This window comes from Spermophilus citellus, assembly GCF_964194105.1.
Source record: "Spermophilus citellus genome assembly, chromosome: 5".
NCBI classification, from domain to species: domain Eukaryota; kingdom Metazoa; phylum Chordata; class Mammalia; order Rodentia; family Sciuridae; genus Spermophilus; species Spermophilus citellus.
The window spans coordinates 117399350-117413009 of NC_138186.1; the positions used below are offsets into that span (position 1 = coordinate 117399350).

Here is a 13660-nt window from a genome sequence, read left to right on the forward strand (position 1 = left end):
ACATTCTATCTCTCATGAGCTGTTTAATGGTGAATGTTATTTGACCTCTCTGAGCCGTGGTTTCCTTGTGTGTTAAAAGGGAGTAATAAAAATGGTCCCACGGGAATTTGGGTGGGTTAAATGAGATCATGCAAGTAAAGTGCTCTGCATTTTGTTTGGACCATGTCATGGGACTAAGTTTATGTAACCACTTTCCTTGTAATTGTTTTTCTCTGTTTAGGCTCAGGGTTTGCAGGGGATTGTATTCTACCTGGATGCTACCTGTTCAGGGCTGGTCTGTATCTTGTTTCTGTTGGGTTGGGCTGTCCAATTGGCTGGATCCCACTCCCCAACTTCCTTGGGAACTCTGAGCTATGGTCTCCCAGCTCTGCAGTCCTCTTACTCTCCTTGAGTAATGTACACGCATTGGCCAGAGGGTCAACCGCTGATAGGCAGGTGAAGACTGCACCCTGCTTCAGGATCTGCCCCCACCCAGAACTTTTTATCTCCTCACTTTACTGTCCTCACTAATAAATGATGGGAAAACTCTACTGTAAAGCTACATGTGCACCTTTTGCCACATATGTGCCTCTCTGAGGCTAGAAGACTCACTATAAAACCACCTTTATAAAAATGCAGTTCACCTGGATAATCAAAACTGAAGTTAAAAAAAAGAAAGAAAAGAAAAGTGGGGAAAATTACTCTCAAGTTTAACACGCAAAGGATTAATATCCACAGCAGCTTTTATCAGCTCTTTAAGAACAGCATTAAGTCCCAACAGAGATAAAGAACAGATAATTCAAGTAAGAGGAAATTCAAATTGCCTTGAAAAAGGTCCAATGTTATTGGTAATCAAATGAATACAATTTTTATCTTTATGAAGGTACCACTTAAGCCAATTGGGTTAAAAGAACATTCTAAAATAATAAAATCTGGTGTTATAAAAGTTACAGAGAAACTGTTACACTCACAGCTGTTGACAGTGTAAATTATTACAGTCATTTTGAAAAGCAATTTGGCAGTGCATTTCAAGAGCCATGAAAAAAAGATGTTTCTACCCATTGGCTGACAATGTTCATGGCAAGATAATCATACAAAATAAAAATAAATATGTGCATGAGAGTAATCTTTGTAGGGTTATCCACGATAGCAAACACTTAAATAATCTAAATGTCTGACAGTAGGGGAATAGTGAATTACATGTTGCTTCATGTAATACAGCATAATCAGATGATAATTAAAGACCCTTCCTTCGCCATTTTACTATTATCTGATGTCCTTATCCCCAACTGCACAAGGAATTAGAAGGTCATCCCTTGGTTTCCTGGCTCCCTACCTACCTTCGAGTAGGGGTGGCCCCTCTGTACTCATTGTCCCCCGCCCCACCCCCATCTCAATTTCACCCCTGCATTAGTCTTCTAGACCCTTTATTCCATTGCTCTCCCTCAAATAGCATAGCTACTCTCTCTGAAATCAACCTTGACTTTTTGTTATACCTTTCCTTAAAAATGGAAAAACTTCCTGCTCAAACTCACATCTCTATCTCTCTGCTGCCCTATGGCTCTCTTCCCTTCAAGCCACCCATCTCCTTGGAGATATCTGCACTTGCCTCTCTCATCCCTCATTTATACCCCATCCACTTCAGCCTAGCTACCTGTCCTTCCCACACATTCGCAAAGTCACCAATAACATCCCAGTTGCTAAGATCTGTGAATAATTTTTCTTCCTTGACTGAACCTCATTTGACAGCTCAGGGTAGAGTTTGACTCTCCCACTCCTGAGACTTTCTTGATTTCCACACCTCACTCTCTGACTGAGGCTGGTTTCAATATAGGTCCCGCATTTCTGGCTTCTCTTCTCAACTTGTTCCGTGGCTACCTCTTCCTCCATCCATCTTGTAAGGATTGTCCTTCCCAGAGGAACTGTCACTGGTGCTCTTCATTTAGGTCCATCAACTCCTTTTAATTGGGAGTTCAAATTCTGACTTTCTCACTTTCCAACAATGTGGCAAAATTATTCTACCTCTAAGCTTTAGTTTTCTATAAAGTGGAGATAATAATAGAACCCACCTATAAGGCACCTAGTAAATGGTATACATTCAATGACTGACAATCATTATTATTGCTGTTATTGCAATGATGATACTCTAATCTACTCTTTCAGTCTAAATTCTGCTAAGCTTCTGATAACTGCTATATTTCTCAAACTCAATACACCCACAATAACATTAACCATTTTGTCCCTTCCCAGTCCTTTTCCTTCCACACCTGAGAATTGAAGTCATACTTGACATTTTCTCTCTTTTTATCCATATATATCTCCCCATGGCCAAAAATGTCCATAAAGTACTCCAAGTGGAACTCCCCAAGCTCAACCCCCACCCATCACAATGGTGAAACACGGACATTGTAAATACTGGAAACTCTCATCTCCTAGGGGAGCGAGGACTACGGGATACAAGGAGCTGAGCCCTGGACTGGCCATGTGAAGGGCTGCCTGCTAGGCAAAGAAGACAGTTTTGGATTTTATGTGAGAAGCAATCCCCTGGTAAATTATGTCACCCAGATATTAAGAACTATCTTTCATAGAAGTGACAGTTGTTTTAACAATATATTGTCCAAAATATCTGAAGGCTTCATCAACTCTTCCAATCCCCACTGTCACTAGCCTCCATCAAGCCTTCACAAACCTTTTTTAAAAATCGATTATTGTGACAGGTCTCTAACAGGTTTCCACTCCTGCCCTTCTCTGATCCATTCTCCTTATAGTTGTAGTTGGGGCCCTCACAAATTGTTAGGGGACCCAAGTCCATTCTTTTGACAACTTCTGCTTAAGAAAATCTGTTATTGATTCCTCATGACCTTCAAAATAAAATTCCACTCCTGCCCTCCCCTGGCAAAGGAGGCCTTTTATGTGCAGGGCCCACCTACCCGGTATGTCTCTGCTCCTGCCCTTTTATCTTAGTTGCCAACCAGACCCACAGCCCCAGTGACTTCTGCCAGGCTCCCTTGACTTCACACCTTTGTGCGTGCAACTCCTTCTGCCTGTAACACTTCCATGTCTTCCTTACCTAGGTGACAGTTTCTCATCCTTCAAGATTCAGCACGAGTAGGATCTCCCCCTCTAAAGCCTTCTCTGATCCGTCCAGGCTGGGTAAGAATCTACTGATGGTTACAATAAATATTGTGATCATGTATTTCCCAATATGTATCATGCTGTTCTCATAGAATATGTTGACTTGTCCCTAGGACAGGCACATCTTTTGACATCTTCATTTTCTAGTACAATGTCTGGCATATAGTTTGTGTTCAATAAATATTTATTGAATGGATGAGTAAGTAAATGAATGAATGAATCGTCAAAAGTAAGAAAACATAATGCAATGCAATTGTAAAAATATTGACAACATATCCTTGATTACTAAGTGAAAGCTTAAGTCGTAGACTGCAAAAAGAATACTGTGCACACTATGCAATTTACCTATATAAAATATATGTGCACGTGGATAATTCTGAAAATAGTCATTCAGTAGACATTTCTTTAGCACCCACTCCATGCTTGATCACACTAATGGAAAGATGAATTTGGATTGTTCCATCTTCTCAAGAGTTTTACAGTCTGAGAGGAAAAAGCATCCTGGTTAGCTAATGGGAATGTTGGTAAATGATTTTCTTTCTAAATGCTCTTCCACATTAACAATACACTTTAAAAGCAGCTTACCAAACAAGAAAAGGTCACCTATAAAATATTGCTCATCAAAATTATAAAACTCAACCTCTCTCAATTTGGATCCATCTATCCAAAGAAAAGCCCCTTTGTGTTTAAAAGTCTATATGTTTGCACACAGGGTTCAATATTTTGTTTTCCGATGAGAGAGTCAGTATCTTGTGCACAATAAGTTTGTCTAATTAAACAGGTGGTGGGCAACGCATGACTGGCTTAATTTTTCCATCTAGTCCAATGGCAGCCTGTCTCTTCACGCAAAGCAGAAACATGGGTGGGGGACCCCCTATGCTGAAAGTAGGGAGAAAGCTTTTTGGAAAGATTCATCTGCTGATTCCAGCTCATCTGACCTTCAGGGATAGTTAGGGGAGCAGAAACTGTGGATTGTGAGAGAGGGAAGCACGTTCCCCGGAATTGGGGGAACCCCTGAACACAGTGCCCAGCAACCTGGAGACTAAGAACAATGATGATAGTGCTGTCCCTTTTGGGGTGGCTTATCAGGCCCCACCTGCCCTAATGGTCCAGACAGAGAAATATAGGCAGACTTGCACCCAGAGGCACCAGGTCCAAGCCAGAGAGGAACTTTCTATTGTTTCTGCTGATAGCCCTAGTAGCCATGCCCCCCCCCTGGTACCAAGCAACCCTCAGTATATAACATACTGAATGAAATGAACCCATTCTAGGCCCAGGTCTTTTGTTGGTGTTCTGTGTGCCATTGGACAACTCACTTTACCTCTCTGAACCTAAGTTTCCCCATCAGCAAAGATAATAACCCTTATCTCCAGTAAACTGTTTCAAAGAATAAAATGAGATAATGGCAATGAACCCACTGAGTGAGTGTCATAGCACTTTAAAAATGTAGGGCATGGTGGATCAGAAGACTGCTTCTGTATTCCTTTTCAAATACATTAGTAAAAAAAAACAACTGTCTCATTAACGTTCACAATTCATTAGAGTCAATAATCTAAGTTGTAAGATTATACATTTTTCCATGAAATTCAGTAGTTACGTTCTCTCCTTATGAAAAAACACATTCTTAACTGCTATTATTTTTCCTAATTTGTTTTTCATGCAAAAAAGGAAAAGCTGTTCACCAACTGAATTAGACCCAAACTCTCAACTGCCCGCCCGCCCGGTACATAGTTCTGCATTCTGTGACCTTGAGGTGACAACATTGGCCCTCTGCTCCAAATGTAAATTTAATGGGAACATTAGGTGATGCTGACCTCCTGGGATAACAACCCTCAAGAGTAGGGACTGCACATCTGGTGTGACAAGGCACATCACTGGTACGTTTGCACAAGCTGAGGAAGTAAGCACCTTCCATTAGGACAGGCCACAAGTGCCTCCAGATGAGAGGACACCTTGGCCGCAGGTGGAGGCAGAAAAAATTCTGGATAGAATCTATCCATCTCAGCATGTGTCCCCAAAAGATTATTCTCCATCCAACACCCTGGATCTGGACAAACAAGTGATGTATTCAGTGGCCCTTTGTGATATCTGCCTCTTTCAGGAGCTATCTTCTCCAATAAACAGCCTCATACATCTCTCCAAGCACCTGCTGTCTTCCTGATCTGTCAGCATAAGCACCTGTGTAGACTTATACTTCCCAGTAGAGAACTATACTGCTTGTCTGTAAGAATCAAGGAGAGGGAGTGTGTGTGTGTGTGTGTGTGTGTGTGTGTGTGTGTGTGTGTGTCCAGAAAGAGGCCAGAGTTGCTAGTATGGATCTTTCCAACTTAATTTTATAAGCATCTAAATAGGTTGGCTAACTGTAGTTCTCCTGTTGTAAAACAGGATTGATGTGCAAAGATGGGGCCAGGAGAGGGCACACCTGGGAAGTGAGATCAGAACAGGGAAAGGAAGCAGATGCTAAGATATTTTAAAATCTACAACAGAATAGAAGGTGCTGAGTAACCTGGACTAAGTCCAGAATTTAGGTCTTTTTCAAAGGGCCCCTGAATTCATGCAGGTCAAGAGAGCACCAAGTGTCAGTCTTTATCTTGGGACAAAAAAAAAAAAAAAGAAGTTCTGTATGAATGTGGAAAACTGAAGATCTAAAGAGGAAGAGTGGTTAGTGTGCTAAACCTGAAATTATACTGAGTGACCTGAAGCTGGATTGTTGCTAAAATTCATTTATTGTACCGATTTTAAACTGTAATCCACTATTGCATGGATTTTGCTGTACACTAACCTGACAGGCAGCTGGTATGATTGCTTAGATAAGTGAGTGTTCTCAACTCTGGCTTTAGGGGTTGAAAATAACAATGCCCAAGCATTGTTCCAGATTAAATAAATGGAATGTCAGGTGGAAGGCTACAGAGATGTAGAGTTTTAAAAGGCATTTTGGGTAGTTCCAATACACAGCCAGGTTGAGAGAACTGCGTTAGGCCTAGATGGGAAAGATGCCCAAGGGAGCCAGAGAAAGGATTTCAAGTCCTGTGTATAACCTCAGTCCAGGAAAAAACATTTTTTTTTCATTTATGCCTGCAAAATGCTAGAATATAAAAATCAAGGTAACAAGTGACATGATGGGATTCTCACTGGGCTGTAATAATGAGTTTAGCTGGCTACAATCAATCAGAAACCAAACTTTGCAGACCTCTAAAATATTACCAGGACCAGACAAGCTGATAGATGAATCATACACTTAGTTGTGTTCTTTAGTCAAATAAAAATGAATTGAAGGGGGAAAAACACAGTCAAGATAGCAGGATTAGAAAGGCTTATGACAGATGTAAAGGGAACTTTCAAGGACTGGACTCCCAGAACAGAGCCACTTATGGACTAAGGTTACTCCTTCTATCTCAGTCATTTGATCTCCTTCATCTCTATTCCTCTCTGCATATCTACTTTTTCTTCAATTTCAAGTAGTTTCCTCTAGTTGTGCATTTCATATAAGGTCCTAGACAAGTTCTCTAGCTCTAATTTGTCACTATCAATCAGACCCAGAGTCCAACACTGACTGACAATTGTTATGATGTCTCTTAGTTCAGGTTTTCAAGACAGAGGAATCTGGTCACTAGCAAAGAATGGCTTATTTTGTCTAATGTCAGGTCAGATGTCATTCACCTCCCATAAGCTAGACCAGGGATAGAAAATGACACGTGATTCACAGACTGAACATTGTAGGAGACCACTGGAAGGGCAGGCACTCATGTAGGAGCTATGGGCAAGGCATGCATTTAAATATATCTAATATTCATCCATAATCAAAGGACCACAAGTCTTTTTATCTTTTCCATCTTCTACTCCTCAAGACATAGGTGGGTAAGGAGGAGATGGGGAGGAATTTGAAAGAACCTGCTCTTTCTGCTCTCAGAACCTGGTATGGCAATCTGAAAGAGATCACTGGTATGACTCAAAGACAGTTTAAAAACCCTCCACCTGCACTTATGTGCATGATTCTACATGAGCTGTCACTCTGGAAACTATAAGAGGTCTGTTCTTGGCAATGGTGAAAGCCTGAGGACCTCCAAACAGAGATCCTGTGGTAGATTCAGTTTTAATTCCATACCGTCTTCCATACTGTGACATGTAAAACTGGTACATATTTAGACATTAGGGAAAAGTCTCCTCCTCTTGGGCCTTTATCTGATCATTTGGAAAATTCTCATTTAATATGCTATTATTGTGGTTTGACAGATCACCTGAGAGTTATGAAATCAAATTCTTGGATTGGAGGTTTTGGATTCTTGAAAATGGTGGTATACTAATTTTTTAAACTCTTCAAATGGAGGAGTTTAAAAAATTAGGAGTTTATAGTCCAACACCAGCTACTGCAGGAAATAATTGAACTCTCTGTACCTTTGTTCCTCTCTAGTTAATTTCAGTTGCACTAGGCATAGAGGCAAGAGTAGTCTGGGCTTGGAGGTCATGTTTAAATGAACAGCCCAGGGTAACCCCATCCCCTAGCCCATGGACAATCTGAGTATCTTTTTTTTTTATTCCTCTTTTGGTCCTGGGGGCTAGAGGCAAAGTGAAGCCAGGGCAGACCATGTAGTCTCTGAAGACCGTGGCTATGGTGTTGGCATTGCCATAATCCAGTGTGTGATCATTTATCTTAGAGTGTTAGATGGAGTCAACTATTTTTGCTTTTGCCCAAGTACAGCTATTGGAGATTCTGGCTGATTGAAGAAGAATAAGACTAATACTTGTATTTTACTGACAAAACAAAACACCTTTAAACCAAAAGGATGATTTAGCTGGGCTGAAAATAAAACTCCTGCCTACTGAAGTCTGGTGCAGCTGAGTTATCACTATTTTCGTCCTATAATTTGTTTTATAGGGTACTAATTAACAGGGCAAAGTCTGTTGCCAGGAAAGTAAATCACATTTTGCTGTTTTCTTCTTTTCTAACAAGACACAGACCTTGTCTTTAATTAAAGAGCAAGTTCCAAGGGCACTATCCGCTACTGAAATTGGGAAGCATTGGACAAGAGAAGATCATGGTGAAACCTGCTGTGTAGGGTTCAAGAGAGACAAAGGGAGGAAAAGAGATTCATGGGTAAACTGGGGTGGGGGGAGTTGCATTCCTCAAATGTCCTTTTTAAATCTGTCTTTTTTCTCCTTCCCACAACTCTGCATTTCTTACTTGACTTTCTTTAACTGACAAAACTACCATAAACATCCTAAAAAAAAAAAAAAAAAAAAAAAGATTTGCTTTCCCCAATTCATTTTTGTCCCTCAAGCCGCACTATTTTTTTCTTAAGGTAGTTACTCTCCCGTCAGACCCTTCTGTCCCAAACTCCCTGTCAACAGGGTGGTTTCTTCTTCCTGGCCGCTCTGATCTTTGGCTTTGGGTTTTGTTGTGTGGCTGCTGCCACTCGCCCCTCATCCCTCTTCTCCCAGCTCACTCTCTTCTCCCGTCCTCAGGGTCTTCTTCACTCCTCTCTCCCTCTCCTCTCTCCCCCACCCCATCCTGGAGGCTGTGCGCTGGAGGAGGCAGCTCTGGCTTCTCCCTCCTTGAGCCCTGAGGTTTCTTTGCCCAGGTTGGGGAGGGGGACGAGGAGGGATAGACCAGTCTGGGCTCCGGGGAAGAGTAATTGTTGGCACCTCGAAGCCAGAAACCTGACGTCACCTTGCCCCGCCTGTCAATCTCCCGCGGGCGCACTGCTCGTAGCCGCCTTTTATGCCACTGACTGTGCCTCTCACTCGCCGCCGCTCCAGCACAGCGACAAGGAGTCCCGCGCTCATCTTCCTCGCCCGCTCGGGCCGCCTCCTGCGGGCAGCTGCTCGGTTAGCCCAGGGAGCCCAGCCGGGCGTCCCGCCAAGGCGCGCATGACCAGCGACTTCCTGAAGCCGTGACTCCCCAGGTGAGCTTTGGGGCTGCCCGGGAGAACTTTGAGGGTTCGGGAAGGGGAAAAGGAAAAGGACAGCTTGGTAGTGGGTTCTTCCCGAAGCCAGAGAAAGAAGGGAAGCTCCACCACCCCTTTCTCGGCCCCTCGCTGATGTTTATTCCAGGGGTCTCTGTGCTCCAGGTCTCTCTGAACCTAGAGCTTGCAAACTTCGCTTTCAGCACCGCGGACAGCGACACGCTTCAGAACTAGGGGAAAATGCCTTGACCATGCTTGCAACAGCCTGGGTGGGACAATTCCAAACTGATAGTTCTAGTTCCATGTATTTGGGTGCGTGTGCAAATGCAAGCCCACTTATGGGGTTGACCTGTGTGCATGACCTGTGTGTATATCTCTGCAAAAACTCAAAAGACAATTCAGGCAACCCGGTGCATTTCACTCTCTCACACAACAGGTGTTTATTTTGGATTAGCACTTAACTTCTACTTCACCACTCTGCTTCAGGGTCCCGGGGTGGGATAGGCAATTTGAGTGGGACAATGCTAGCGGGGCACCTGGCTGTCGGACCAGCCCACCTGACACCTGCTCTCCTTCTCTAAGCAGGGTGCTGCATCTGGCCGCGATGAACGCGAGCGCCGCCTCGCTCAACGAGTCTCAGGTGGTGGCAGTGGCGGCCGAAGGAGCAGCGGCGGCGGCCACAGCAGCAGCGGCTCCGGACACCGGCGAATGGGGGCCTCCTGCTGCGGCGGCGGCGCTGGGAGGCGGAAGCGGAGCTAACGGGTCGCTGGAGCTGTCCTCGCAGCTGCCGGCAGGGCCACCCGGATTGCTGCTTTCAGCAGTGAATCCATGGGACGTGCTGCTTTGCGTGTCGGGGACGGTGATCGCAGGCGAAAATGCGTTGGTAGTGGCGCTCATTGCGTCCACCCCAGCCCTGCGCACGCCCATGTTCGTGCTGGTAGGTAGTTTGGCCACCGCCGACCTGCTGGCAGGCTGTGGTCTCATCCTGCACTTCGTGTTCCAGTACGTGGTGCCCTCGGAAACTGTGAGCCTGCTCACCGTGGGCTTCCTTGTGGCCTCCTTCGCGGCCTCGGTCAGCAGTCTGCTAGCTATCACAGTGGACCGTTACCTGTCCCTCTACAACGCACTCACCTATTACTCGCGCCGGACACTGTTGGGCGTGCACCTCTTGCTTGCTGCTACCTGGACAGTGTCCCTAGGCCTCGGCTTACTGCCGGTGCTGGGCTGGAACTGCTTGGGCGAGCGGGCCTCCTGCAGCGTGGTGCGCCCGCTGACACGCAGCCACGTGGCACTGCTCTCAGCTGCCTTTTTTACAGTCTTTGGCATCATGCTGCACCTGTACGTGCGTATCTGCCAAGTGGTCTGGCGCCACGCTCACCAGATAGCGCTGCAGCAGCACTGCCTGGCGCCGCCCCACCTCGCCGCCACCAGAAAGGGCGTGGGGACGCTGGCCATAGTGCTTGGCACTTTCGGCGCCAGCTGGCTGCCCTTCGCCATCTATTGTGTGGTAGGTAGCCACGAGGACCCAGCCATCTACACCTACGCCACCCTGCTGCCGGCCACCTACAACTCCATGATCAATCCCATCATCTATGCCTTCCGCAACCAGGAGATCCAGCGCGCCTTGTGGCTCCTGTTCTGTGGCTGTTTCCAATCCAAAGTGCCCTTCCGCTCCAGGTCCCCCAGTGAGGTCTGAAGGGCTCCCTTCACATCCTTTCACCAACACCACACCCCCAACAAGCCAGCCTTTGGTGAGCTTCCTGGTGCCTGCTGATGAACTCGGAGACTCCAATAGTGTGAATCTGATTTGGGAAAAGAAAGGGACAAGACATAAATGCAACAAACTCACAAGGACAAAGAGGCTTGTTGGCACTTTACATATACAGTGTATACATGTGTACATATATATACAAATATTTGTATCTTCTGGAGATGTTCAGGATGTGAGCTTCCTGTTCTGTGAAAAACTACCAAAAGATGTGGTTATATACTCGAAATGTACATCACATTTGTCAAGTGAAGACATTCCAATACTGCTTAATAATAGCACTTTATTTTCAGCTGCTGAACTGCCAAAACAGTGTTGCCATTTTCAAGGGCAGGGGGAAGAGAGTAAAAGGTGTATTTTTGTTGTATGTGATAGAATATTTTGCTGCACATGCATCAACAAATTTCAACATATTTTGTACACAAATAAACATATCATAAAAATGTAATTTTGGGTACATGATTGTACATGCAATTACTATTAGATGCAATTACTATTCAAGAGTCAAATTACATGGGCAATCTTAAAAATGAATAAATTCTTCATGAAAGGATTCCAAAACATATAGCTCATACCTTCATTGGGGATATGAAGTGTGTCCAGCATTGCCGCTTGGACCACTATCATCTTTCAAATAGGCCACTACCCTGATCTTTAAGAATTAAATATTCCCATTCCATCAGTGGTATGAGTCATGATTCCCACCCCATCCTACTTTCAGGATAATGGAAGGATAAATAAGAGAATATGTGTGTGTGTGTGTGTGTGTGTGTGTGTGTGTGTGTGTATGGTCTGAGCCCCTGTGAAGAAATATGCCCACAAGCTCCAGTAGTTAGTTACTCTTAGGAAAATATACACAGGCAAATTTGTTAACAAATTTCACACTTATTGAATGTCTACTATATGCTCGACACAATTCCAGGGCTGAGGATGTGGAAATGAACTAAACAAGCAAAATGTCTCATGCTCATGATGTTACATTCTAGTGGGGGAGATGGCCTATAAGCAAATAAATAAATGTATAATGTCATGTTAGCATCAATGCTAAGAAGTAAAATAAAGTGGGGCAGAAGTGGAAAAAAGCAGGAGGTATTCTATTGGTTAGGGTGATCAATGAAGTCTCTCTGAGGAGAAAACACTTAGGAGGTAATCTCAGGGAAGCCAGGTTGTGAGAAAAATCAGAAGGTGAGAGAAGAGATTTCCACATTTAGGCAGCAGCAAGTACTAAGAATTTAGGAGTATGAATATGCCTGGCAAGTTCAAGAGCAGTAAGATCAAAGACTGGAAAGTGAGCAAAGAAAAGAGAGGTATGAAACTACAGTGGAGAGAGAGCAAGCTTTGCAGACCACTATAGGGACTTGGGCTTTTGCTCAAGTGATATGGACATGGCATGACCCAATACATATTTTTAAAGAATCACTCTGAGCCAGGCACGATGGGGCATGCCTGAAATCCTAGCCATTCAGGAGGCTGAGGCAGGAGGATAAAAAGTCCAAGGCCAGCCTTAGCAATTAAGCAAGGCCTTAAGCAATTTAGTGAGAGTCTGTCTCAAAATCAAAATTAAAAAGGGTCAGGGATGTGGCTCAGTGCTAAAGTGCTAAGGTTCAATCACTGGTACCAATAAAATAAAATAAAGAATCACCCAGGCTGTCTTATTGAAAACAGTCTCTAGGAGTTTCAGAGTGGTATCAGGGGATAGAGGTCTATAACCACTATCCCCACAAGAAACGGCAATGAGTTGAAGCACAGCAGCAGTGGTGGAAATGGTGATGAGCGATTGGGCTTTAGAAATACATTCACGTATAGATGGATGCAGGGCATGAATGAAGAAAGCTCAGAATAACACCAAGGATTTTGCCTAGAGCAAAATGTGAGTATGTGGGATCTTTAGAGATCAAGAAAATCTGAGGGGAGAGGTTACATTGGAAAACGTGATGATTGATTCTATGTCAACTTGAGTGGTCCATAGTGTGCCCAGATACTTTGTCACACATTTCTGGAAGGATGTTTTTGGGTGAGATTAACATTTAAATTCGTGGATTGTGAATAAAGTAGATTGCCCTCCATCATGTGGGTGGGCTTCATGCAATCACTTCAGGGCCTGAATAGAACAAAAAGACTGGCCCCTCCTGAACAAGAGAGAATTCTCTAGTGGTTATCAGACTTCATATGCAACATTAGCTCCTTCTGATTCCAGAGCAGAAAGCCTTGAGACTACACTGCAGCATCAATTCTCCTAGGTCTCCACAATGCAGATTTTGAACTTGTCAGCTTCCGTAATCATGCAAGACTTCCCTATAATAAATTTCTACACACACACACACACACACACACACACTTTCGATGGACACACACACACACACACACACACACACATATATATATACCTCATGTTGGTTTTGTTTCAATGGAGAATTCAAATACAGAAAGGGAGGGAAAATTTAAAAGTTAGTTCTAAACTCCTAAATAGAGGGTACATGTGGGCAGTTTACTTTTTTATTTTACAAATACTTCTATAACACCATTTGCCAGACATCACTCTAAGCACTTAACAAACAATTCAGTTAATCATCACAATGATCTTGAATTGATCAGGCCCCATCAAGAAATGAAGAGCTCAGCGGTACAGCACTCACCTGGCATGTGTGAGGCCCTGGGTTCGATTCTCAGCACCACGTATAAATAAATGAATAAAATAAAGGAACTTCAACAACTAGAAAAAATTTTTAAAAAAGAAAGAAATGAAGAGCACACATTCAAAGCAGGTGAGTGAAGAGAATCTAACAAAGGGACTACATAGACCAAAGTGGTATACCATGAGAAAGGACTGTTAATAAAATTATGAGCATAGTTAAAGGAATCCAACAAGGGATAA

At 43.8% G+C, this 13660-nt stretch overlaps 1 protein-coding gene across 1 annotated transcript; it reads left to right on the top strand.

The window, feature by feature from the left end:
• Window positions 1–9621: 9621 nt before the first annotated feature.
• Window positions 9622–10713, top strand: GPR6 (G protein-coupled receptor 6; the record flags this gene model as incomplete). Its single annotated transcript, XM_081295953.1, has 1 exon — window positions 9622–10713. The coding sequence occupies one exon, from the start codon at window positions 9622–9624 to the stop codon at window positions 10711–10713; it is 1092 nt and encodes a 363-aa protein (XP_081152079.1).
• Window positions 10714–13660: the final 2947 nt, after the last annotated feature.